Here is a 26,540-nt window from a genome sequence, read left to right as displayed (position 1 = left end):
ATACGGCACGTGCAGGAGCACATAATGTACGCCAGATTATACAAAATAATAAATAAGCTATTTAAACCCTCTGCCTAAAATTGGGCCCGCTGCAAGGAACCCTGGGTCACTTCTACGCAGGCCAATTAATGCACAGCATCTGCTGTATAGGAGCAGGGCGTGAAGCACTTCCGAATGATTTCAGCAATTAAAAGAAAACTGTTTCCTGCCTGTTCAGACAGCAACTGTTTCAATGCAAGAGTGAGCACCAAATCACTGCGTGCAGCTGAAAAATTAAGTCCCCTTTTTGGGGAAGAGGGGTGTGTGGGAGGAAGAATTTTTATGGAAAAAGAAGCCTTCTTTTGTTGTCCTACATTCTGTATTTTTCTGCCAAATTAGACAGAAGGCTCGGAGGGCTTACCGGCCCGCTGCAGTCTCCCCTTCTGCTGCACCGGGCCACCCGAAAGCGTGGATCAATATCAATCCTGCTGACGACTCCACAAAAGTGAAAATCCTTCAATTACATTTTTAAAGGCTGTTCTACTTAGAACACAGGTGCCTGAATGCAATGCATTTTAAAGCCCTTAGATCTGAAGACAGACGCAGTTAACAGCCATAAGAAAAAGGCATCTCAGATTTGGTTAAAAGGCACTGCTAGAATCTGATTATAGCAACTTCCTCTTTCTGAGTTGGTAAGATAGGCTGGTTTATAAATATCCCCTGATATTTTCTAAAGAAGAAGTGTGCATTCACATCCCAACATCTTCATGTAATGAGGGAGGGAGAAGACACCCCGGGAGGTCGTGCCGTATTTAAGCAATGACGGAAGGAACCATCATCAAATTACAAAGAGAAAGCAGGTGACAGAAATGCCGCCAAACCCTTATCTCCAGTCTAAGGCGTCCTTTAATGGGGTTGTGAACCAGCTGCTTCACTCACGAGGTAACATACAAGACCAAGGAGCTGGCTCTGGGGGACGTGGGGTCCGCACGTCTGCCCACGCTCACCCCTGCCCCTCTCCTGGAGCTGCCCCCCTGGAGTTGTGCAGTGGGTCTTGAAGCAGGGCGCTGAGAGGCTGGGGAAAGAAGACAGAGCTGTGACCCATATAAAACGAGTCCAGTTTTTCTTAAAATTCCTTAAAATGAAGAAAAACATTACACCCTGCTGCCCTCTAAGTTAACTTATGCGTAAAACGGAGCCAAAGCCTTTAGTTACAAAGAGAACTAGTTAAAATTGATGTCATTTATAATATCTTTACAAAATCAGTCTAGATTCTCTACCTTTGTGAGATACCCTCTTTTGAAGGAGTCAGTGAATGGTTTTCTTTTTCTTTTGCAAAAGGGTGACAAAAAATGTTTTGAATCTTGGTAAGGTTGAGAACTGTTGTCTTCAAAACTATTTTAAACAAGGATAGCATCCCCTATACCCTATTATCCCAAGTAGATCATTCCTTGAACAATAAAATCAAATGCCAAATTTGTAGAAGACTCGCCTAGAAGAATATTTATTGATTGATCTATAAAAATATCTTCTCTTATATTGATAATTATCAAGTTAAATTGTAAAACTTCCCAAATTGTTACCACCAACAAAAATGACCCCTAATGTTTAAAAGTGAATGTTACCTGGAAAATATAAAAAGGCCAAATTTGGGACTGCCTTGACATCTGAAGAAGGCAGGACAAGAATTTGGGGAGAGGCCCCAGGGTGAGTTCACTGTACAAGCAGTGTTTTATTGTTAAATAAAATGGGAAGCAGCTGTGGGAAAGGTGAGCAGAGAGCATATGAGTACTTGTCCTTATCTCCATAACTTTCTGTATGTTGTAGTATTTCATAATTTAAAGTTTAAAACTACTAATAAATGCATGAATCTATTTATACATGCTGTGGAATACAATCTGAGGTTTGGATGAAAAACTGGCATCTTGTCAAGTAAACTGCTTGAATAACCACTGCTATAAAATATGTAAATTTAATTATTGCAATTATTTTATGATTGTAAATCAAGGTATCCAGAAACTGGAAAATCCATCAAACAGCCAGGCCAGGTCCTCTGCCAGGGAAAGATGCTGTTACTGATACGAGTCACTGCCAGATACGCACGTCAGGAGGCCCCATCCAACCACGCTCACCTGGAATACCGAAATGCAAAGCGGTTTCAAATCCTGCTTCTTCAAGAAATGAAAAATAAAGGCCTCTCACCAAATTTATTTGAGGTTTCTCCAAGATCATCTCTAAGCTCAATTACCAATGGTCTTGAGGGGAGGAGTGCTATCATGGGCTGAAACAGGGCACCTGTGTCTGGTGAGCAGTGGCCATCCATCTCCCTGGAGAGGCTCATACACGCAGGGAGCAGAAAAACATCAGGGCAAAAACTGGCTTGTACTCCTATTACTGATCCCAAATTTTATGTTTGCACTGGTGCATTTTATAGTATACTTCTTTTTTTTTTTTGGTCTGACAACAGTCCCAAACACCTAGTTACCTGCTGCTAAGGTCAGTTCTCCTCTTGGCCCCACAAAAATACTCCAGTCTGTCTTACTAATGCTTGACAGACTAAATGGCAAGAAAAACCACCAACAGGTACTTAATGTTAATCTATTATTTCACCTGCTTTCACAATATAATAAGTCACAAAGTAATAATTAAGAAAGAAAGAAATGTAAATGGTATACAGCCTGCTCCCGGTTCACGTCTCACTTAATTTTTGATATATTAAATAAGATGAATATTTCTGATGTAAATCTGCGATGACTGCAGAATCTCAACATAACTAGAAAGAATCTCAATTAAATGCAGTATCAAAATACCCCATTGGGTTGCCTCATCTTTATTTGTATTTTTTGTTTTGTTTCTGATATCAAAAGGCCAACAAAAAAATGCGCTCATAATGACTTTATTTTATACTTCAAAGTCAAATGAATATTGTGTAACAAATTCAGTAGCTGTAAGTGTAATGCACAGAAGTTTTAATAATTCAAACAAGTTATAAAAACGCTAACTTTGATTATGGAAGTGTGCCCAGTTTATGACAGTACTCAATGTACAGAAAAATGGGTGTTTTTCGAAATGAAATGAAAATCAGTCATTAAGAATATTTTCAGAAGGCATATAAAAGTTATTTTATCAATTGTTTTCTGAAGAAAATCTGTGACTCTAGATGTTCATAATGTAGTTCTACTTTGTTTCTTGTTTGCATTCTATTGTTTATGAACGAGAATCCCCCCCCACACATATTCAAAAGGCTATTATATAATCATTAGAAAACCGAGTTTATCACCACATTTAATGTTAAATAAGATGTAATAGACACTGAAAAGTATTAGGGATTTTTGCTGTGTGAACACGAACTAAGCACTTAGCGTAAAATCCAGTTTCTGTGATGAGAGAGGCGAAGACCTTTCCCCAGTAAGCTCTCTGAGTGCATTTATTACTTTTAAAACGCCACCCAGATTATTTTGTCCTGAGGTTTTAACTCAGTTAAAATTGTTTATGTCACAAAACAGATTTGTTATTATTTATGTGACACTTTTGTGACACATTATTGCCAGGCCCACCCTTCTAAGATCCGTCAAGTTTTACTCAGCTAAATATAAAAATTACAGATAACTGGAATTTAAACTATAAAAAATAACATTTCAAAGAAAAATAGAATACTTGTAGTTCCTTAGTTGTTTTTTAGGTGCTTGTTTTGCTTGAAAATACAGAATGATTGATTCCATTCTCTTCCTACTGATAAAAGTGGAACCTTGGCTCAGCTATTGTTATTGCTGAGAGCACCACAACATGCCCTGCAGTGTTAAAATAATTTTAAACCGCAAAACTTAAAAGTTACAAGCATTATTTTCTTATAACGGCCTCAACTAAGTGCCATGCCTTTGGTCCAAGGAAAGTTTCTCGTGTTTTAATTACACAAGGCAGATATAACAATACAAGTTGTTATAAGAGCCGACGATTCCGCGTCTCACCCTCCATTTGGTTTAGGTATTAGCGGTTTGGGACATTTTTCACAAATAATAAGAGAAAACAGTTTTATCAAAACACAATGACACAGACTATAAAAGGAAGTTCTGCAAGGACCAGAAGCGGTGCTGGAAGCTGGAAAGAGGAATCAAAGCAAGCCCGTGCCCTCCCGGGCCAGCCTAGGCACAGGCGTGCTGAGCAGAGCATTTGTAAGTGAGGTGAAGGCCGCAGGGATGAGGTGCTGTCCCTAGGGCACCCCACCCAATCATGTATTCTGACTTTAAAGGAATACATAAAATAGAGGCCCAGTCAGTTCTCAAATTAAACCATTCTTGAATACCCACATTTAATTACTGATGGCAGCTTTCAATATCTGAGCTACCCCAATGAACCAAGGACTGACACCACATTGTTCCATTTTACTAAGTGCCCTGCTTTCCCACATTAAATTAGTAACCAGGAAATGGAAAGCATGAAGGCTAAACCCTTCTACGCAGTATCTGGAGAAACTAGACGAGGGGAAAGCAGAAGGCTGCGAGCTCCCTGTTCTCTGCCCTGGGGGGCTGGTGTCAATGGAGCAGCAAGACTGCAGTCTGAAGCCTCTGCTCCTTCCTTCCCTCTCTCCCTCCCTTCCTCCCTCCACTCAGATTCTCACTCAGGTGCTGGAAAAGTAAGGATTGCAGTTAAACACGTTTTTTTTAAAGCACACATGTGATTTTATAATTAAACCCACATAACTAGGACTGACAAGCTCAGGATGGCAGTATACAACCTATGTGGCTTCCAGACAAACCTTAAGATGGAAAATGAAAAAACAAAAAAAATAAATCCCTCACACTGGTTACCAACCTACACTTCTAGTCACTAGAAGATTCCACTGACTGCTCTGATAATGTAGTATGTGAGTGGATGTGTGCTTACTGTCAAGGCCAAGGAGCTATATAGATACCGGGGGTGCCAATAAAACGTATACAAGTGGACACTTTGGTCAACGTTGCTCAAGCAGTAGTTCGCCGTAATCAGAAGTATCTGGACGCTGATGGTAACCACTTTGAGCACCTCTTGTAATTGCAGAAGTCAAACGTGACTTGTATTCATCTTTTGTTATTGGTGTATATTGAGTATTACAATTTTAATAGTTTTTTCCCTTTCTTAGAAAATGTGTACAGATTTTTTTGGCATGCTCTGTGTATCGTCTTATGACCCTAATCTTTAGAATTAAGAACTACAAGGCGAACCCCTCCCCTATATTCAACACATACATCATATGTCAATTTCAGGGCTAATCATTCAAACAACTGAAAAGGATCATTTTTCTTACTATTCATTTATTGTAAATACTTTTCTAGAAGCTAATGCCAACTTCATGAGTTTTTCCTCAACTTTATGTTAATAAAGAAATACAGAGGCAATGTTAATATAATTTTTACAGGAAAATATATAAACTCCTATGACCTAGGTGAGATAAAAATGGAATTACCATATCATTCACTAAGGATTATCATGTTTGGGTGTTGTTTTCTGGTACATAAATAAAAATGCAAGTACTTAAGTGCCCCTAGAAATCTTCTGTTTATATCTTTAATTATTTTCTTTTTACTTTTGTTGCTAATCAATAGAGATTTCTAACAGTGCTCTAAGAAAATGCACGTATCCTACCAATTTATCCACAGCATATTATCTTTAGACTGAACATGCATGGAAATACTAATATAACTTTGATTTGTACCTTAATGTCACAGGGTCAAGATAAAAACCTTTGAACTGTGATCCTAAATTTTATTTATCAAGCTACAGAAGTGCTCTGTACCACACAGATTACAGAATTAACTTTCCTTAGTTCCTTTCCCATTTCTTTCAAAAATCATGCAGAAAGTTCCACATCAGAAGGTTACTTTTTAGCTTGAGTTCTTCAAGCACAGAGAAGTAGAGAGTAAATCAAAATTTTAAATAAAATACTTCTTGAAACTCTAAATTTGCCAAATAACAGAGTGAATCCGGCCTTATTTCTGCTCCAGTTCCAGATCATTTGAGGGGAGAGGCACTCAGATATTGTTACTAACCGAAATCAAATGTGCAACAGACCAAGAATGCACAAAAGCTATTTCGCTGTTTGGTAGAGGTAGTATGACTCAAGAAAGAACTGCACAGGACATGACCACGCTTCGGTTTCCCCCCCACCCCCAACAGGCACTCTCCTTACCATGTCCCCAGGCTTGACAGATAAGGCCACCACCATGCCAGGCATCGGGGAGCGAAGGATACTGCTTGTGTCCTCAACCACTTTTTCCAGCATAAATTCGCTCAATTCTGCGGCAAGTTTGGTTAAGATATGCACCTTGTACTTAAAGAAAAAAAAAAACATAAAAGGGTTTCAGTGACGAACTTTTCCTCAAAAGTAGCATTCATTCAGACTCAGCTTTTAGCGTTTAAATTTATAACACCTTTGAAGTCACATGGTTTTTAATAGTACAAAAACCAAAATATGTTAGTCTGTGTCTGGCATATGTTATGAGCCAGTTATTCAAGAAATTTCTTGAAAGAACTCCTCCAGTAATTAATTAGTGATAAATAGTCATTATCCTGTATCATGAACAAAAACATCTGAAAACTTGGTAAAGAAAACAGTGAGAATTTTCCTTGTATTCCCTTCACCACTTACAAACTTATTCCAATTAACGCAAGTTCCATGAGCTGGGTCAGCCAAACGGAAAAAGGGGGTGACTGTGAAAACACACCAGTAGATGGCAGCAGACTGCTGTCTCTAATTTCCCACTCCCAAGAGAGCTGCTGTACTACGTATCAATAAGTTAAGACAAAGGATGTCAGTGTTCATTTTGTGCAAAATAATACTTAAAATACAAATTTTTTCCTGTGATATGAAATGTTATATTCACGATTGAAAATGTTAGCTTTTCTTTTTAGGTACAGAATTACATAGTCTTCTGTAACAAGATGGTTAGGGTAGATACAGATGAAATATAATGAGACTATCTTCTGTATCAATGAACAATAATATCCAGAGTTTAAAACCGCTGCAAGAAAACAATTGCACAGCTAAGCATTTTAACGGCCCCGTCTGTAGGTGGCTCTCAGACAATTAGGGGCACACTAAAGGCAGGTCAAACAGAACATTTCTAATAGAGAATTTCTGTCCAGCAGGAAAAAAATGCTAGATCTCTGTGAATAAACATATGAGCCTCAGTTTGGTCTATCCAAACAGAAACGAGATAAAATAGTTTGAGGAAGTGTTAGTTGGTGAAGTATGAACGACCACCTGAAGATTTTTGGATTCCTACCAGATCACATTTCCCTTGGGTAGACAGACGCAGCATCAAGGCACCTCCATTTTGTTCAAAAAAGCTGCTGTAACTCAAAGCCTCCTGTGGGCACCAGGATGGCAGAGACACAGGAGAAAAATAGCATTCATCCTTTAATTCAGTACAGGGACAGTAGAAATCTCTAAGTGTGCTCCTTACAGGGCCTATTTAAAAAGGGGTGGGGGGGCCCCAAGGAAGAGCTTTGATGGCCTAAGTTCAGAGCAGATTTACAATGCTGTGACAGGTTGAATAATAATGTCTTCTGCACGTTTCTTTACTCCTGAGTGTGTGTTTTGCAATCCAGACATACAAGTGTCTGCCAGTTTTTGAAGGATATGATCCTTAAGTGAAATTACAGTGCAAATAAAAGCTTTTTGCTCCTATTAAAATGCATCTGAGTCATAAGTGGCAAGGGGGAAAAGCAAGGAGAGTGCATTCTGCTGTCAGTCTAATAACATCCTGGGCAGAGGGACTATTTATCAACAAGGAATTGTACCTCAAAGTCCTTCATTAAATCTATTGGCGGGGGGGGGGGGGATAGAGAGAGGGAGAATATAATTGTATGAAATTGCACAGTTTTAGTATCTGTGATCTGCGTGTCTTAGAAAACCCAACCCCACTAGAAGCATCAGAGTCAATAGGAAAGTTACTTTTCTAGCTGGCGTCGCCCTGAGCGGCTTCTTTTCCGTGAGTGATCAGCATTGGGCCCAGCTGTCTAGTTTTCAGTGTAGCATACAGATCTTTTTTTATTTTATTTTTTTTGCACAATTTGACTTCAAAATGTGAACTCCAAATTCAGGGGAAGTAGCTTTCTACACTGAGGATAATATAATTTATCACGTTTCACCACAGCGGACAGATACCCTTAAAAACTAATTTTAACTATATCACAAACAAGCCTTAATATAAATAAAGCACGAAGATTGTCATAAGCTCCATTTCTCCCCAGAAATGACAAGATCCTGACTAAAACTGGATCCTTTTACTATTTTTTTAATGTTCATATCTTTTGGATTCCTTTCCCTGTAGGACTCCTGCTTTGCTTGGAAAGAGATGTAAAAGAGTCACAAAACTCAATGCCTTTAGATGCAGTCTTTGTTATTGATGAGATGTTCCTTTTCCTTTTGTATTTGTTTATTGTTCTTAAATCTGTTTGGGGGATAAGCGACTTATTGTAATCACAAGCGAAAAATAACAACGGGGTAAATGCCTCAGGAGACGCCTTGTTGCAAGTAGTTGGCTTAGAAATGACCTTTCTGAATATAAAAAGAGGAGGCAGCAAGAGGGTTCTCTTTTTAAGGTTACCTTTGATGTTGTCCTGACCCCTTCAGCGTGCCCACACAAACACGCCTTCTTAAAACAACCTCTTGGCTCGCCCGCCTGTGCAGCGTACACGGGGGCGCTTGCCAGGATGGGATCGAAACGGAGTGCAGCATATGGGCCCATCAGAATGAATTGCCTGGTGAGAACCGTAAAAGCTTTTTGATGCCCCAGAAAAGAAGTCATTTAAGAATGTACACCAGGGCTTTCAAAGCTTATGATCAAAACTGCTATTTATTGTTTTCTCTGAATTCTTAGGGGGCACGGGCAGAGCAGCCAACTAGTTGAGAGATTTCAGGAAAATGCCCTATGCCGCGTGCAGAGTTTGGTTTTATGCTAGGCATTTAAATATTCCTAATGGGTTCTGTAAAACTTCCCTGGAGAGTGTTGATTTTAAGCTGTTGTTATTGTTTTCAAGCAGACAAACCACGAACTTGATGTTTTGGTGGTGGGAGTTCCAGATTTCAAAGGCTAGTTGACAGGACAGGGAAGTACAGTCCTAGAAGGAGCCAGAAGGTCCTCACCCTGCAAGGTCATGCAAGACGTCTGCTTGAGGGATTAGAAGCTGCGTGTTGCTCCAGTAGCTGTGAGTCGTCAGTAAATGGAACCTCACTCTGTGGGTTTAGGGAAGTGCTCTCCAAACCACAGTCAAATTAATAAGTTCTTGAAAAACACACCTCACTGTGTAAGTAGAACAGGTGCTCTCTGTGGGCTGAGCCTGGCTATGCTCCTCAATCCATGTAGACAATAACGGGAGGGAAGGAGGTGTTATCTAACCATCTAATTATGGTAAAATGACCCCGCCCACATCTCTAAGCAAATTGATTTTATGGTGTCTGCAATGTAAAACCATGTCTAGCAAGAAAATCTCTCCCCAAAAAAATTCAAAAGAAAGAAAGAAAAGGGAATCATACAAGACACGAAAGGCTTAGGAAGAAAAGTTACAAGAGATGGACAATTAAAAAGAACACATGGAACTGTTTTAACAGTTAACATACAGCTCTTAACATGGAACCTGACGCAAGACATACAGGTGGGAGCAGAGCACCGTGGTTGCTCAGAGAGGAGGGAGCCAGTCATGGTTTCGGAGCAATAGATGCTTTTGAACCAGACTTAGTTAACAGAAACATCCCGCAAATGGACACATCACCTGTGCTGTAAACACACACAGCTCCCGCCTCCCCAGAGGGTGGAGCCACCCTCACTTCGGATGCACTCCTCTCAGAGGCTCACAAGAAACACCATCTTGCTGGTGTCTGTTTGAGTTCAGTGCATGGATCTCTTTATGGAATTTAAACCCACATGCTTCTTTCAAAGGCCTTCAGATTCACCAGCGATTTAACACACCCCACATGCTCATGGGTTTGTATGATTCAGGGGTCTCTGGGCTCCTTGCAAGCTGAGTACTTCTGGTTTGCTTTACATACATTTCTCAGTTGTGATTCCCAAGCCTCTAGCTTTGTTCCTCTGAAAGTAGGATAGCTCTGGTTTCCGTTTCTACATCATTCTTCCAGTAACAATGAGGACATGTACAGTTGATTAACTATAATATTTTTTCATGTCAACTGGAGCCATCTCAGTCAATATTGAGTCAGTGTAAATGATGAACCTTGGAAGATGAACCTTCACTGTGAATTATTTTACGTCAATTATCTTAACAGCCTGAAGCATTGGCCATATACTGTTCATTGGCCCTCACTCAGTGAGATGGCCAATCCATTTCTTCAAACACAAGGAGCTCTTCTTATTCTAAGTTTTACACCTTCTGGACCCAAGAATCTCTGACATTAAGCTGTCTTCATTTTCACCATGTAGCACTGAGACCTAATAGTCAAATACTCCCCTCAAAGTCTACTTTCCTAACGTGAGGGGGGGCTGGGGGGACTATCAGCGTTTTTAAAGGGACAGAAATGACTAGCTGCAACAATAACATCTTTACAAACATCAGCATGTCAAAAATATAGAGAAAAACACTAGATGTAAAGTAAAACACTTAGGTGGGATCACAAATGTAATCCAACCTTCTCTTCCTTGCCTAAATTCTTTGTGAGACACACAATTAACACTTGAGGAAAAACAAAACAAGGGTTCAAAGCCAGGCAAAATACATTCCCCTCTACTTCGACCTCAGGACTAACAAAACCAAACCGACAAGAACCTCCAAGAAACAATACTGGAAACATACAGAACTGAAGCCTGTGGCTGTCCTTCTTTTGGAGGTACAGCCCAGGCAAAGAAGGTGAACCGAGCAGACAGCAGTGAAAGCCTCGCGCAGCGGCAGTCACCAGAGCAGCCTGTTAGCGGAATGCTGTGACAACTCCATCTACACAGTCTCAAGGTAGCTGTCAATCAGGATGCATCATTTAATCCAACAGCACTCGGAGGACTTTCTCCGACAACCCACATGACAGCATATCTACAGCTCTATTTATATCAGCGCCCAGTCGTGTTTACAATGCTGTTGTAATTAGAAAAGATGCAACAGGCAGCAATATTATTGAGATTTCCATTTTGCAGTATTGCCCTGGAAAGTGTGATCTTGCTTCACAGAGTCATGCTAAATGACAAAAGGCTATTTTCTTCAATCTCCCAGCTCAGACAGCACTTCATTTGCAGCTATCTATAATTAGATTAATGGTGTAGCGCAGTACAAAGCAGGCCCACTTCACATCAGATAGCATATGAATTAGGACAAACACTTATTTCAATTCCAGGCAGAGAAAGCAATGACTGGGGTATTTAGCATACCCTTTATGGTGGAATGAGATGTTAATTGTGTACCATTACCTCTAAACTGCTTGCTTGTTGTATAAATCACTGTGCTAATTGATGCAGAGATAGAAATGTAGCCACAGGCAAGAAAGCAAAGGAATGAGAGCTGAAGACGGTGGATAAAGGATTATCAAGTAAAACCATATGGAGATGAGGTTCCTTTGAAACCTTTCCTTTCTGCCTATGAGCAGGATTTCTTAAAAGTACAGAAAAACTTCTTGTACTGGGAAAGAAAATTTAATTTTTCACATTCCCTTTAAAAAACACAAATTTAAAAAAAAATTCCTGGCTGCCAGAAATCCAAATAAGAGTTATGTGGAATTCATCTAAATATACACTTATAAAAACAGGGAATGTGCAGTTTTCAAATAGTCAGAACTCCCTGTTTGGGTTTTTGGCTCCTGGGTTAATAAGTAACACTTGTATACTACCTGAAGCAGATGTTTCTGACCCATCTACAGGGCAAAAATACATTCTTTCCCAAGACTTGAAGTTGCTGTTACAGACCAAAACACAACAGAACAAAGAACAAAACTGCTGGTGTAGGTCTGTTATAGACTCTAATTACGTAGAAGCAGTTATTCAGGCTGTGAATCCAACAGAACAGAACCATTTCCATCTGCCATTGAAGCAACGGTTTTAACACCATCACCAAAACACAGCAGACTACTCCAGTTCATGATTTCACATCGATAGGAAGGAACCAGAAAGGAGATCGTTTTTCTTCTCCAACCCCCAAAACTAGCAAAAAGTAATAAATAAAAGCATGCAGTAATTTAAAAGTTTCAGTCTTATTGCAAAACGCTACTCTTCCTGTTCAAAATGTCCTACTCAGCACTCAACAGCTCTTATCGGTGTAATATGAGCATCTCAGAAGCACAAATATAGAAACCAAATGCTATAAAATTCAACTGTTAAAAATCCATAGAGAAACATGATCTTCGGAAGTTCATAAATCAATTGCATGCACCTTGTGTATGTGTTCACGATTTTTTAAACAGCAAAGCACCAGTAAGGTGCAAATTACTGCTGTGCACTTTTCCATAAATTCAGCTGCTTAGTAATTAGCACTGTTATAACAAAATTTTACACATAGAACAAATACAGCAGGTTAGTTAATGGCTCAAATTTTCAACTTCAGAGTCAGTTAACATACCCGTCTATTGCCAGTGCACATTTGAGAAATACTGTGTATAGTTCAGCCTTGTGAAATACAAATACCATATTAACTTGCAAGACAATCAAACAATGTCCCAAGAAACTAAAATGTCTGGTTCAAGTTATCACCACTGAAACTTGGGGGGGAAAGTCTAGAGCTTCTTTGTTGGGGGCAACAGTCTACCTTTCACCATGCGGAATAACCCTTATACATCTGACTGCAGAAATGAGAACACCTGTATTGCTGCTGCAAATTCAACAGTTTGACGTTTAGATCATTATGCTAAATAATATTTTTTTAAAAACAAAATATCAAGAAACATCAAGGGCTCTTGCAATGGAAGAAAATGTCAGCAAAATAAATAGTGTGAACTACCCTGAAATAATGGCTCCAAAGCTTGCTGCTACGTGACACAATGGAAATGCACAGAAGAAAAGATGTGGAAGCAGTATATGGGCCTGCTCCCAATCATTAATCGCTGTTTAGACCATTTAAACTAGAGCAGTACAGCCCGCAGCAAAACACCAACACCACCCCCTCACTTTGCATGTCAGCGATGTTGGTGTTAACAGAAGAAAATATATGGGTTCTGATATTGCGTCCCAGTTCCTTCGCATTTGCTCCCTTTAATTGAGAAAGGCAGTTAAACAGAAAGTAAATCATTCAGCTAGTTTAGCTGTTTAATGACATATAATTGATAATGTCAATACGTTGCAGTGACATAATACATCACTTTCAACACTCGTCCACTTACATTTATGAATCAATTTATACTCAAGCTTTTATTTTTTTACTGCTAAGTTGGTTCGTGAACTTCAGTCCTTTGCTGGAAGCAGTCAATGTACCACGAAGAGCAACAATCGCATGGAGGAGAGTTTTCAAGGGAAGAGTCACAAAAATAGAGATGGAAAGAAAATTCCAACAAAACAAAACAACAAAAATACATGAAGCCCACTCCAGCAACTCATCTTTCAAAACACTTGCTAAAAAAGGGAAGGTTCCCTTAGAGAAGAGAAGAACTACCTTACGGCTAACATTGGAAGGAATGAGGGTTTGTGTGTATCTCCGGCTTGTTCCCAAAAGACAATTTCCCCTGGAGAGGAAAATATGGGGATGTCTGTCCATAATATGAAAATCAACCCAATTTTTTAAAATTTTCTTTTTAAATCAGAAACGCAAGGGCCTTTCCAGTTCTAATATCCTAAGAAGCTTTTCTTAACAATGGAGCTGAAAATTGAAAATTAAACATTAAACCCAATAAATACTTAAGAGGATTTATTTCCTCAGTTGTGCTCCACTGAGGTTATCTTCCTTGTAATTTAAATCGCTGTGTCTTAAGACAGACCCAAAAGTGATAGCAAAGAAAAGCAGCGACGGTGCAGGACGCCAGCCCCACTCCCAGTCCACAGGAAGAAGACGCCCTTCAGTGGGCGTCTGAAGGAGCGAGTCTATTAATGGGGCCACTTCCCCGGTGCTTGTCACTGTGGGGACGCCATGCGCAGGTGTGCCACGATAAAAGGGCCCAGCCTCTGTTTTGCCCAGGTGCCCACAAGCTGTCTAACAAGCAGGTACATACGCCACAAAGGTAATTTGCTGGAATAAGTGGCACTTTCGAATCCACAAAAGCAAGTCCGTTGACAATGCATTGTACAAGACTCACAAAACAGAACATGTGCGTTCTGTTTCATCAGGAGTCTCCGTGACACATTATGACTGTAATGAGTCATTTCTTTCTTTTTTACACACACACAAATAGTACAGATTTTGAAAGCCTTGTATTCAATTAGGTAACAATACCAACATCTGTTAACAATGCAGGCTGTTTCTATTCTGTATCCTGAATTGTCTTATGTAATTACGAGTTTATAAGGTATTTGGTAAACCAGTAAGAAGGTACCTTTTTAAAGCACTATATAATTTGGGGTACAATGAAGTGTTCTCTTGAAAATCTATAATTAGAGCAGCATCAGCTTACAGAAAAGTACAGGAAATGTTATAAAAACACAATTATGTAAATGAGCACACAGGTAGGGAAGTGTACCATTTTGCTATGGTCCTCAGCCCTTTGTTTCCTCCTCTTCTATATGAACCGTTCTTTCTCATCTCGAGTTCAAGGCATGCTGTCTGCAGGGCACAGAATGAGTGAACGCTGGGAAGACGGGAGCTTGGCCTTCCCTTGTGAGTCCGTTCGTCCCGACTTGGCACACCCGAAGCCTGGGAAGGGTGCCAATGCCAGGGACTCTTCAACAACACTTTTGACTTTATATGTTTCTTTTTTTAAATGATAAACTATTTTTGCTATTATGAATTCAATAAAGAAATTCAGAATCTAATATGCCGGGGTGTTGGCTTGTAGTGCTCAGAAATTCAGAAACTAAAATACATAAGACAAAGGGAACAAAAGCTGGGAGAGATGATAACAACACTGTGTAGGAAATTGTTGGCTAAGATCAAAGCGGAAAACAACTAAAGAGGATCATACTAGGCCACCTCAAAACGTGCCACTTCAGTATCAGGATTGTTTTGAGCTGGACTCAACAACACTCCGCCCTCCCTTTCCTGCCTAAAAGCAAGGCATAAATTTCCTTTGTAAAGGTGTCTCCTTCTCCCATACCAGGGGAACCACTCCAGTGCCAAGAGAACTACTCTAGAGACAACTCTTGGCTGCATAATAAACCTTAGTAAACAACACTTACCTATCACACACTTCCTAGCTACCCTCCCACACTCACCCCACCTGAGAAGTCCCAAACTCTTTTCCTTTATCTAAACCTCTTCTCCACATTTTACTGCCCTTTATTAAAAGTGTACAGCCCCACCTTCCAACTGCCTTCTTAAGTCACATTTCCTTGTGAATTCCAATGTGTAAGTATGAAACACAATCTGTTGTTTTCTCTTGTTAATCTGCCTCTGTCAGTTTAATTTGCAAGGCTCCAGACACTGAAGAGGACAGAGGAGAACGTTTTCCTTCCCTACACAACCCAACAACCACTGGTCCCAAGTACTGGGAATGATACACTATCGAGGGATTATGTAGCAAGCAATTTTATAGTTTGGAAACCTGAGCTACTAAATGGACTTCTGGGATGCTGCATATAGCACATTATACAGAACATACAGCACTGGAAGGTAAATGAGACCTGCAAAGCCATGTGGTCAATCTAGGGAAGAGAGGACCCGGTCATATTGGAAGCAGCGGAGGAGAGTGAAAGAGCCTTTGAAGCCAAACAACCTGAGGTTTGACATCCCAACAGATGTCACCTTTCGGCCAAAAGACCTAACTTCTCAGAACAAATATTTTCATTTCTAAAATCAAGATAATACATACATTAAATGATAGGGGTGATTAAATTGACAAAGATTTGCAAAGTAACTAGCAAGTGCCTGACAGTAACTATTCACCAACATCATTTCCCGTCTCCTTCCCAAACACCTGGTTGTCCAAGAACGGACACTGGTGGATTTCATTTTGTTTAATTGCATGTTATAAAACATCTGAGGTTAGCAACTTCTAATTCTTATCATTCTAGCTCTATGGTTCCACATATAGGAGCAAATATTAAATTTTGCAAACCCCACATCTCACTCTAAGATCAAAGGAAGGAAGTTGGTTCTGACAGTAGGAGAGCTTCTAGATCAGGCAGGGCAGGACTCTATGGTCAGCCTTTCCTTAGGCACTTGAAGAGATGCATAGTGAATTGGAGAAAGCTTGGTTCATTCAAAAACCATGTATCAAGCATACCTGGGCAATAGAAGAGTATAAAATCAATAGGAAAAAATAGCTCCTGATCTTAAACACCATCATTTGGCTAGAGAGAAAAAATATTCATGAATGACACAATATAAATAATATGAGTCCTACAAAGGAGGCGATCAATATGAGGTAGGCTTTTTGATTTTAGCCCCTCTCTTTAAAAATCCCTCCCAGGTTGGGAGGCAGGCAAGGAGAATGATTCAAAAGATAAACATCTAAGTATTACTTTGTCTTGTGTACCTGAAACTAATTAAAAAAAAAAATTTAAACACCTATGACTTCCAACTCCACTGAGGAACTTGGCAGTTATTTAAACTTTCTGTGTCTGGGATTCCTTATTTATAAGTTGTGGGTCATAATAGTGCCAATTTCAAAAGGTGGTTGTGAGGATTAAGTGCATCTTATATGAGGAATTCTCAGAACACAGTAGATATCGTGTTGGTATTTAATAGCCATTACTATGACTGTTTCTGTTATTATTAATACATGTCTACAGATGGAGCAGAAATTAAGTGAAAGGGAAAAAAACCCTTTTTCATACTCTGCTCTGCTCAGAGTACTCTGGCCACCAAACATGTGACCATTTTCCTCACACCAAGCAATTCTCCTATGTAGTTTCTTTGGATACCAACTGGGTGTTCTACGATTCAATTCAGTCCGGACAGTACCTGGAGACCGTGACAGGTCCCACAGGCTAAGGACTCAGTCCCACACTGACTGCCTCCCACGTCAGATGCCAATCGCCAAGTTCAGGCTGTCACCTGTGCTTCTGACCGGCTGTAAATTGGAGGCTCTCACAGCCCTGCCTCAGATTTGATACTTGGTTAGAATTGTTTATGCAACTCAGAAAACAGTTTACTGGTTTATTATAAAAGGATACAACTCAGGAACAGATGGATAGAAGAGCTGCAAAGGGAAAGCATGAAGGAAGGGGTGTGGCGCTTCCATGACCTCGCCAGGCCTGTCACCTCCCAGCACCTCCACGTGTTCACCAATCGGGAAGCTCTTCAAATCTCTTCAGTTCGAGTTCTTTATGGCACTTCATTATACAGGCATGATTGGTTAAGTCAACCTCCAGTCCCTCTCTCCTCCCAGGAACTTGGGGATGGGGCTGAAAGTTCCAACACTTTAATCACCGGGTTAGTTCCCAGTCAACTAGTCCAGAGAATTCATAGTTGAGGAACTTGAGATTTACTATAAAGGAGAATTGGGGACTGAGTTTCTGAGTGAACTGTGAGAGCTCTTGTAAAACTTAAAATGTATTTTATGGAGTGGACAACAGTTACAGGGTTTCTGTACAAGTCCTACAGTAAAGAGGTGTACGGAACAAGTTAACCTCTCCTCTCTACTTCAATTCCACTGAAAGCATGTTAATAATATGTATTGTAAATCTTCTACTCACACAAATCTATAAAAATAGACATATCTATTTTTACAAATGCTTTCACAATGGATAAAATACAATGATAAAGACAGCTTATTTATAAAGGGATAAATCCATGATATTTTGCCATTTAACATCCTTGACAGAGGGACAGAAAGAACCTTAGGCAACTTATTTCTCCTTTTACATGCTTAGCTCATCTGAAGCAGAGGGAAAATCCCCACATACCCTGGTGTGGTTCCAAATCTCTCTCAATAATGCACAGCCTCTGCCCATGACAACTCTAGAATATAGCCCAGCAGCCCCAACTGGCCCTGTCAGCCCCTCTTTCCCAGGGTTCAGCTCCTTTCTCCCAGACAGTAATGAGACAGATTACTTAGCATGTTGTTAGGTAGATAGGGGGTGGGGGGTGGGGTCCCTGGTGGAATAAACAAAAAGCAGCCATATCCTGAAACTCCAGGTTCTGGAATGTCTCTTTCACTCCAGGACAAAGATATGAGAACTGCGCCTTAAGGTTAATAAATTATCTCAAATCCCTTTTGGCTGGACAAAGGAGCAGATCTGATAGATAGGAATGGGTTACTTCGTTAATCTCTTCAGGATGGGCAAACAGGACAAACCTTATAGATGAATTCCATTAGAAGGCTCCAGCCCCTTTCCCCAAGCAGGCAAGAGAAGGTATAAAAGTAAGAACTTTTGCCGCAGTCATGGGGCACCCCCATTTGGGACCCCCTCCCGCTCGGGAGCTGCAACCTCTTCTCCTGCCTCTAATAAACTATCTTCCTTTACAACTCTTTGCTTCTCCCTGGTCCCTGTGTCCATTCTTCGGCTTCACGAGACATGATTCCAGCCTACACCCAGAAACTGCCGGCAGATTCTACGTCAGTAAGGCCCACTTGTAAACATAACTCCTAGTCCCTGGGTTTGCAACCCCTTCCACAGCTGCACTGACAAATCCTGTACTCTACTTCCCTCTTCCTTTCTCAATGTTGTTACCCCTTTTATAATTACCCCGACAGTGTGACTTGTTATCTGTATATAACAGATAACTCTGCCTGGTTGCAATGACTCCATAATAATTTCCCAGAAGCTCCTGTCCTTCAGTCTCATAAGAGTATGTATTTATCTCAAATACTAATATTCATAGCAGTGAACACAACACTTTCTAAACTGTCACTGCTCAGTGATTTTTCAGTCTGGAAGACCAGAAATGCCAAAAGCAATCATCACGAGCTTTAGTCATAGAAGTAGGATCATTTCCCTATAGACTCATTTGTGAGAGCTCTCTAATAAACTGAAAAACGCCTTTCATTATTACAATTAAATAATAATACACAGTAGTCCATGAAATAAAACTAGGAAACATTTCACTTGTATCTATAATCCAGAGACCAGGAGTACTGAATATCACCTATTTGGTGACCTGCAGTTCTTACCTTTGGGTTGTAAGTCCTGCACGGAAGCAGCCCAGGGACAGGCTCCCATGGATCAGGTCTCGGGCCTGTTTCATAGGCTTAGGAACTAGGCTCCCTCTATAAGCTTAGACTGGATCATTCTCACCTAGATGGATTTACTCGTCAAGCTCCTAAGAAATTGATGTGTAAACCATCTTCTGACTTTAATCAGAAATATATTTACAAAGGAAACTAGTACACCCCTTAACTGTAGTGTAGGTATATAAACTACAGTCAGTGGTTGTTTGATAAATATGGAACCAGCAGGAGAGGCATCATCTAATTGGAAGCAGTGCTCTCCACTGACAGCATGAGCGGTGAGTAGTTCTCAACCCAGAAGCACTGAAACTCACCTGCAGCGCTTGTAAAAACACAGTTTGCTGGGCATCGCCCAGAGTTTCTGATTCAGGGCTCGGTTTCTACTTGCATTTCTGACAATACCCAGGAAATGCTGAAGCTGCTGACCTGGGACCACACTTGGAGAAGTATGGACACCACGCACCCTTTTTCACTGTTGAAAGAAACAGCCTTTCCAAAAGGGCTGGTTTAGACCATTTAGGCTATTGGAATACCACAGACTGGGTGGCTTACAGTCAACGGAAACTTATTTCTCACAGTTCTGGAGGCTGGGAAGTCCAAGGTCAAGGGAAGACTTGAAGATTCCGTGTCTGGTGAGGATTCACTTTTTGGTTCATAAATGGCTATCTTTTTGCCGTGTCATCATATGGTGGAAGGGTCCAGGGCTCTCTCTGGGGTTCCTGTTATAAGGCACTAATCCCATCCATGACCCAATCACCCCTCAAAGGCCCACTTCCAAATACCATCACGCTGAGAGTAGGTTTTAACATAGAAATTTGAGGGGAGGACACAAACATCCAATCTATACAGCAAGGAGTTTAGCTGGGGTCCCTTGAGAAGCCTTTCTCTCCCTGTACTCAGCTGAACATATGCTGTTAAAGAACACTTCTTTAACTCTTGTTCTAGGTTGAAAGATCTTCTGAGTGACATACTCTTTCTTCATACATGATAATAACAGATTGACCTAAGAAGTTATGAGTATAGAGCTGGTACTACATAAAACTAGGATTCAGATCTTAACTTTGTATGGCCTACGGTATGTCACCTCACTTTCTAGCCTCAGTTCCTCCTCATCTGTTAAATGAGAGAATACAGCTTGTCTTGTAGAATTTTTTTCTTAAATTGTGGTTAAAAAATAAAAAAAACCCCAAAAACTTGTAGACCTACCGTGTTTCCCTGAAAATAAGACCTAGCCGGACAATCAGCTCTCATGTGCCTTTTGGAGCAACAATTAATATAAGACCCAGTCTTATTTTAATATACTGTAAGACCAGATATAATATAATATGATATGATGTGATGTAATATAATAAATATAATATGATATGATACAATATAATGTAATTTAATACCGGGTCTTATATTCATTTTTGTTCCAAAAGACACATTAGAGTTCATGGTACATCTAGGTCTTATTTTCTGGGCAACACGGTATAATAAGATTTGAATTAGATAAAAGATGTAAACTGTCTGGCACAATTGCCAGCACACAAAGTGCCCAGGTAATAATAGTAGCTATTATCATGACTCTTGTTATGAACGAATTGTATCTCCTCATAATTCACATGTGGGAACCCTAACCCCCAGTATGGCTGTATTTAGAGATAGGGCCTTTAAGGAGGTAATTAAGGTTAAATGAGATCATAAGAGTGGGGCTCTAATGCAATAGGACTGGTGCCCTTATAAGAAGAGGAAGAGATACCAGGAGTGAGATCACAGAGAGGAAGGGCCACATAGGGGCACAGAAAGAGGACGGGCATCCGCAAGTGAAGACGAGAGGCTCAGAAGACACCAAACCTGCCAACACCTTGATCTTGGACTTCCAGACTTCAGAACTGTGAGGAAATACATTTCTGTTGTTTAAGCCACCAAGTCTGTGGTATAACCCGGTTTACAGAACAAACATCTTTAATGTATCTTTTGTATATATTCAATCTTGCCCATTTCAAGTTACAAAGTTTTGGGAGTGTTTTGGTGTCTATAGTTACCCTCCCATTCATTTTTCTTGGATCCCAATGTTGCTGTCCCTGAGTTAGATCACATCCAGTATTAGAAGAATGAGATTAGGGAAAGAAACATGTAAATATAGATTGAAGGCCTCTGTAGTTCCATACGTAACCTTCTGAGGTTGGAGAATACAACTGGGCTCAAAGTATCTTCTGGGAGAAGGGCTCTCTTTAAATGTGTACAGATTTTAGGTGAGCTAAAACCAGCCACAAGTGTCCAATATCTGGGCAACTTGGGGAGTGTTCATTTGATCTCCTGGTTTATTAAAAACTATGGGGAAGCAAAAAAGTCCCAGAAAAGTTGTCAAGGTAACTTCAAATGGAATAATATGCTATTATGCAAATTTATTAAGTATAAGTCCCCTGTAATGAAACTTCAATACGAAAAAAAACTTATAAACATGTCCCAAGGTGAATTTTAGTCTCAACAAATGATAACAAATATAAGTGCTAGATCACTATTGCCTTCGGTCTGGCATCTGCAAGAGGAAATTATACACTAAACAAGGCTGAGTTTTATTTGACTTTCAACTTTTCTACATTCTTATTAGAATATGGAGGGTCTGGTTACTCCATTCATTTGAAAACAAATCACCTAAATCAGAAGAAGGTCCCAGAAGAAAAAGGTTTGAACTAAAAGTGTTTAGCTCCTCTCCTGGACAGTGGGACTCCATTCTTGCCAAATTTCTTACTTCAATTAAATTTAGAGGTAGAGTGATCTGAGGATGGGTTTCAAATATCATCTGTCTTATCCCAAAAAAGAAATGAGTCTATTATTCCTGCCTCCAAATGACAGACACATGATTTAATTGAATATTCCTTCAACACTGTATGTTAGAGACCCTTAAGTTGAAGAAAAAATCCTAGCGCCTCCAGAAAAGTCTCAAGCGACCTATGAAACAGAAACATACAAAGTACTTTTTTCCTTATTTCTACGTTGTTTTGAAAATTCTAATCTGTGAAAGAAAAAACTTTTTTGGTTAATGTCAAATATAGTTAAGATTTGTTTCCATCAGGGACTATGACTTTGGTATTATTTTTGTCACTTAACATGATGGAACAAACATGCTTCTTTGTGGCCAAGTTCTCAGCAGAGAAGTGTGGATGCAACGAATATCGGGCAATCCTGGAAACGTTGGCAACCCATGCTCTTTATCATGAGAAGGATGATATTAAAGATGGAATTTTATCAAAACATTACTTGTCCTAACCAAAAAAATTTGTCTTGAGGCATCCACAAGCTTGTCTATTACCCTGCCAAGCGACAGATGTCTCCACCCTAGCAAGGAGAGGAAAAAGCAGATAAGTATGAGAAGTTCCACTGCCGAAGAATGAGATTCCATGAGCTGGTATTAAGAGTCCTAAAACTTGGCAATTTCTCTTAGTGAAATATTTATGCAGTCTTGAAAACCTCGAAGAATTCTTTTGAAAATTTATTTCTGCCTAGACGTCACTGAAATTTAGACAGAGGTTCACAATCCTTTTCTTGCTGACAGTATCACTAATGTTTACCTTGCAAAAATGACCTGATAGAAGAACACAGGAGTTGACTTGGCATGAATTTAATTGGAAGACTCTTGGAGAATTACAGGGTTCTTGACAAGAGCCTGGAAAACTCTTGGCCACTCTGATCATATCTGCTATTTCATGCTTGGGTAAGTCAACACATGTTGCCACTAAAATAAAAATTTTTAATTGGCTAAGTGTCAAAGAGGATAGAAAGGCTACACTGCTTTACCATTCCAGAATTTTAACTTCTTATTCAAGCCAAAGAATAGCAGGCTTCTTGGATATGTACTTCGAAGCCAAATTCTGGTTAATTTTTTCATTTTCTTTGCACACTTTTTCATATTTTTACTTTTATTAATTTTTTCCCTCCCCCTTCCCCAACTTTCATTAATTTTTATACTCCAAAATGAGAGCAAGAGTGGCATAATGTTTTGCAAATATTATTTTTATCTTTCATGAGAAGGAAATCAATTTCCAGTGCAATAAAATAAAATGGACACCCTGATGATGCAACTTCTGTGACTATCAATTACTGTGGTTTTTCCCATGAATGCCCCACTTTTCTGCTGTTTTGGCTCTGGGCTAATTAGGGGAGAAAGGACTATGAAATTCAGAGACAAGCAACCCCACAAATCCTGAGGGACAGAGAGCACTCTGCTTCCAACATCCTGTGAGATCTCCTGCACTCAGGTGTCCATGCTGGGGTTCCATGATCTGAGGACTCAATCCTAGAGCTCAAGCTGCCAACCACTGCAGTTTCCTGAACACAGTATGTAGTTTCATGGTGATATCCTCCCCATTTTCCTTTCCCTGGCTGACACACAATCATTCCTTAAGTAACACTTGAGGTGTCATCAAGTCAGGGGCCTTCCTCTAACTCCCAGGGTGGGTGACATCCACTTACTGGCTTTCACAGCACTCTGGCTACCTGTCTGTTTTAACAGCTACTGTATGATGTTGAAATTACCAGCTTAAGTGTCTATTTCCTTTTCCAGACAAATAGAAAAAGGAGAAGTAGTAACTTTACAGTGGATAAACCTGACAAACATCACCTTAACCAAGTAATCAAAGTAATGTCACCAGGAATGGGACCAATGGAAATATGTGCCTCCTGATGTACTGAGAAGGACACAACAACACTTCTTTGGTGTTCCCATGAAAAATGTATAATGTAATCTGATTATGAGGAAACACCAGACAGTCCTGAAATTGAAGGACATTTGACAAAAATCAATGGCCTGTCTTAAAAATATAAAGGTTATGAACTACAAAGAAAGACTGAGAAACTGTTCTAGACTAAAGGAGACTGTAAAGACATGAAAACTGAATGTAATGTGTGATTCTAAATTAGATCTTGGACCAGAAAAACTTTTTTCTTTTGCTGTAAAAGATATTAGTAAGAAAACTAGCAAAATTGGAAAGGATTGTAGATTAAACAATAGCACTGTATCAATGTTAATTTGCTGCACTATGATTACATAAGGGAATGTTGTTCTCTGGTCTTTAGGAAATACTTGCTTAATTATTGTTAGCAACTTTCTCTAATGGTTCACAGAAAAACAATGAGAGAGAAAGAACAAACACCATAAAGCAACCACAATAAAATGTTAACATTTGGGGAATCAGTGAAATTAGATGGACATTCTTAGTACTATTTTTGCAACTTTTCTCTAAGTCTTACATTATATAATGATAAGTTAAAAAAAAATGTTAATTACAAAAAACCCAAAGAAAAATTTCCCTTTAAATGAGAATAATAAAGTATGGGATTAGAAACATGTACACTACGTTCAGGGTAGATGAGAAAATCTGCAGTAATTACACTTAAAGTGAAATCAGTGGTTACAGAGAGTGCTAATTGGAAGTTGGCACAATTCCAGGTTACTGACACTAGCTCCCAAATTAACCCAACAAACTGGACAGTAGAGCAGTAAAAGGTATTTTCTTCATTGTGTAGTGGTAAATGAGAAGCAAGAACAGTGCATATAATGCTGAGCTATCAATCTACTTTACAAATAAATATTTTTCTCACAGGTTTTACAAACTAAAAGACCCATCTCCGCCTTAATGGCAATCATACTACAAATACCATACACAAAATATAAGGGACAATACATAGTGAGTAGTACCAGGATTATAACTTGTAGTCTATTGATGGTCACTGCAGCAGTGGTTTCACCGCTGTCTGGCTGGTTGTTACAGAGAGATAGCATTCTCCATGACACGATTAAATCAACTGTAGTTGCTACAGGGCTATGACGCAAAGAAGAAGAAGACTTTGTGTCTATCTATAATCAGGAAGTTGACCTTGATATCTGGAGCACATGCACATGTAGAGGTAAATCATGGCACCAGGCCGCATGTGAAGACTAGTTAGAGATGTGAGAACTGCAAGGAATCACAAGGAACTTTCTATAAACGCCTCCACGTGGGGAAAGGAATTGATTTACTGGCCCAGCCACAGAAGATACTTACAGGAAGGCAGATTTCCACTCAACAGAGGCAGCAATTTCTAAACAGAGCTCTCCAACAAGAATAGATGGCCTTGTGAAGTAGTGAGCCTCTCACCACTGAATATATTTAATTATACCCAAAATATGCTCCTCAAGTACTACAAGGAAATAGGATTCTTATATTATCTAGGCTCGATCTAGAAACAATGAATGAAAGTCGTGTTTCTCAATGGCAGCATTCCTGGCCTCTACCCGCTAGGTATCATAGCATCCACCTCCCAGTCGTGACAGCCAAAAACGTCTCCAGACATTGCCAAATCTCCCTAGGGGAGCAAAATTGCCCCTCGCTGAGGCACTCCCAACAGCAAGCTTCTCTGAGTCTGTGTGTCGAGAAAACTGAATACCATAGAATTTCAGAGGGAGGGCCTAAGGTAATCAGAACAGGACTTAAGGAGGAGGTAAAATTTTCAGGTTAAGTCTTGTAGTAATATAATTCTGAAGAAGGGCAGAGGAAACAGGAAGTTTGTTTGGCTAGGGATGGTATGTATGAGTGAAAGTGTGGAGGAGGTGGGAAAGCCAGGTGGCCAAGCAGAATGCTTCAATACGTAGTAGATAAGGCTAGAAGTATTTGTAACGTTGCAATGTGTCGAAGGAATTTCCAATCTAAAGTCAAGGTTGCTTTGGTTGGCATCTTGACCAATCTGTGTCATGGGAAAGTTGATGCTCACTGCAGTCCTGGAAGAGACAGTGTTCTGGGAGAATGGTGGGGTGCGGGAGAGTTAGGCAACATCCCGTATTACCTACTTGCTACTGCACATTCAGAAATATGAAATGTCTGCTTTCTTATCTGCCATTGCTCTCTATATCTGAATGACACACATCAGACTCTCATTTTAAAGTCTAAAGAGACGCAGAAAGCAAGTGGGGGGTCTGGGGAGGAGGAGCACAGCACTCACCAGGCACTGAACTGAAATGTATCGTGTTTCCTGAATGGTGATAGAATAGTAACTTTCTGCAATAGTCAGGCAACACTCACATGCCCAGAAGGTTGCAATCTGCAAGCATGTGCGTGACCAATCCTTCAGTCTTCATTCATGTGGTTCGACATCCAAACCTGGACCCCAGAGGGTTTGCTCAAGTCACGCTGGGAATGGGAGGGAACTGGGGTTGTACAACTGGCTGGTGATGGGCAGTCTGATCAAGGCTCATGTTCGCCTTACCAAGCTAACTCCGAATGGGTTGGTTCTCCTCTTGAGGTGGGGCGCACTCAGAAAAGTTCTGGAAGGGCTCATGTTCAGAGGGTCTGTTGGCCTCTTGAAGGCTCTAAACAGGACACTTGTGGTACACTTCCTCTGGTCTGGTACTGGCAGGCGGTGCAGCAGGGAGGGC

At 40.1% G+C, this 26,540-nt stretch overlaps 2 protein-coding genes across 2 annotated transcripts in view; one reads left to right on the top strand and one right to left on the bottom strand.

Annotated features, from left to right (window-relative positions):
- GGACT (gamma-glutamylamine cyclotransferase) overlaps positions 1-2,728 on the top strand; it is a 60,683-nt gene extending 57,955 nt beyond the window's left edge. Inside the window, exon 3 of the transcript XR_012495477.1 lies at positions 1,988-2,728. The gene's annotated coding sequence lies outside the window, so the exon portion shown is untranslated. The remainder of the gene's footprint in view (positions 1-1,987) is intronic.
- PCCA (propionyl-CoA carboxylase subunit alpha) overlaps positions 1-26,540 on the bottom strand; it is a 356,645-nt gene that overhangs the window by 7,880 nt on the left and 322,225 nt on the right. Inside the window, exon 22 of the mRNA XM_019754213.2 lies at positions 6,146-6,286. Within this exon, the coding sequence (XP_019609772.1) occupies positions 6,146-6,286 (141 nt within the window). The remainder of the gene's footprint in view (positions 1-6,145; positions 6,287-26,540) is intronic.

Source organism: Rhinolophus sinicus, linkage group LG04, assembly GCF_036562045.2.
Source record: "Rhinolophus sinicus isolate RSC01 linkage group LG04, ASM3656204v1, whole genome shotgun sequence".
Taxonomy (NCBI): domain Eukaryota; kingdom Metazoa; phylum Chordata; class Mammalia; order Chiroptera; family Rhinolophidae; genus Rhinolophus; species Rhinolophus sinicus.
The sequence above is the reverse complement of the archived record's forward strand: the minus strand, read 5'-3'. Positions and strand labels throughout refer to the sequence as shown.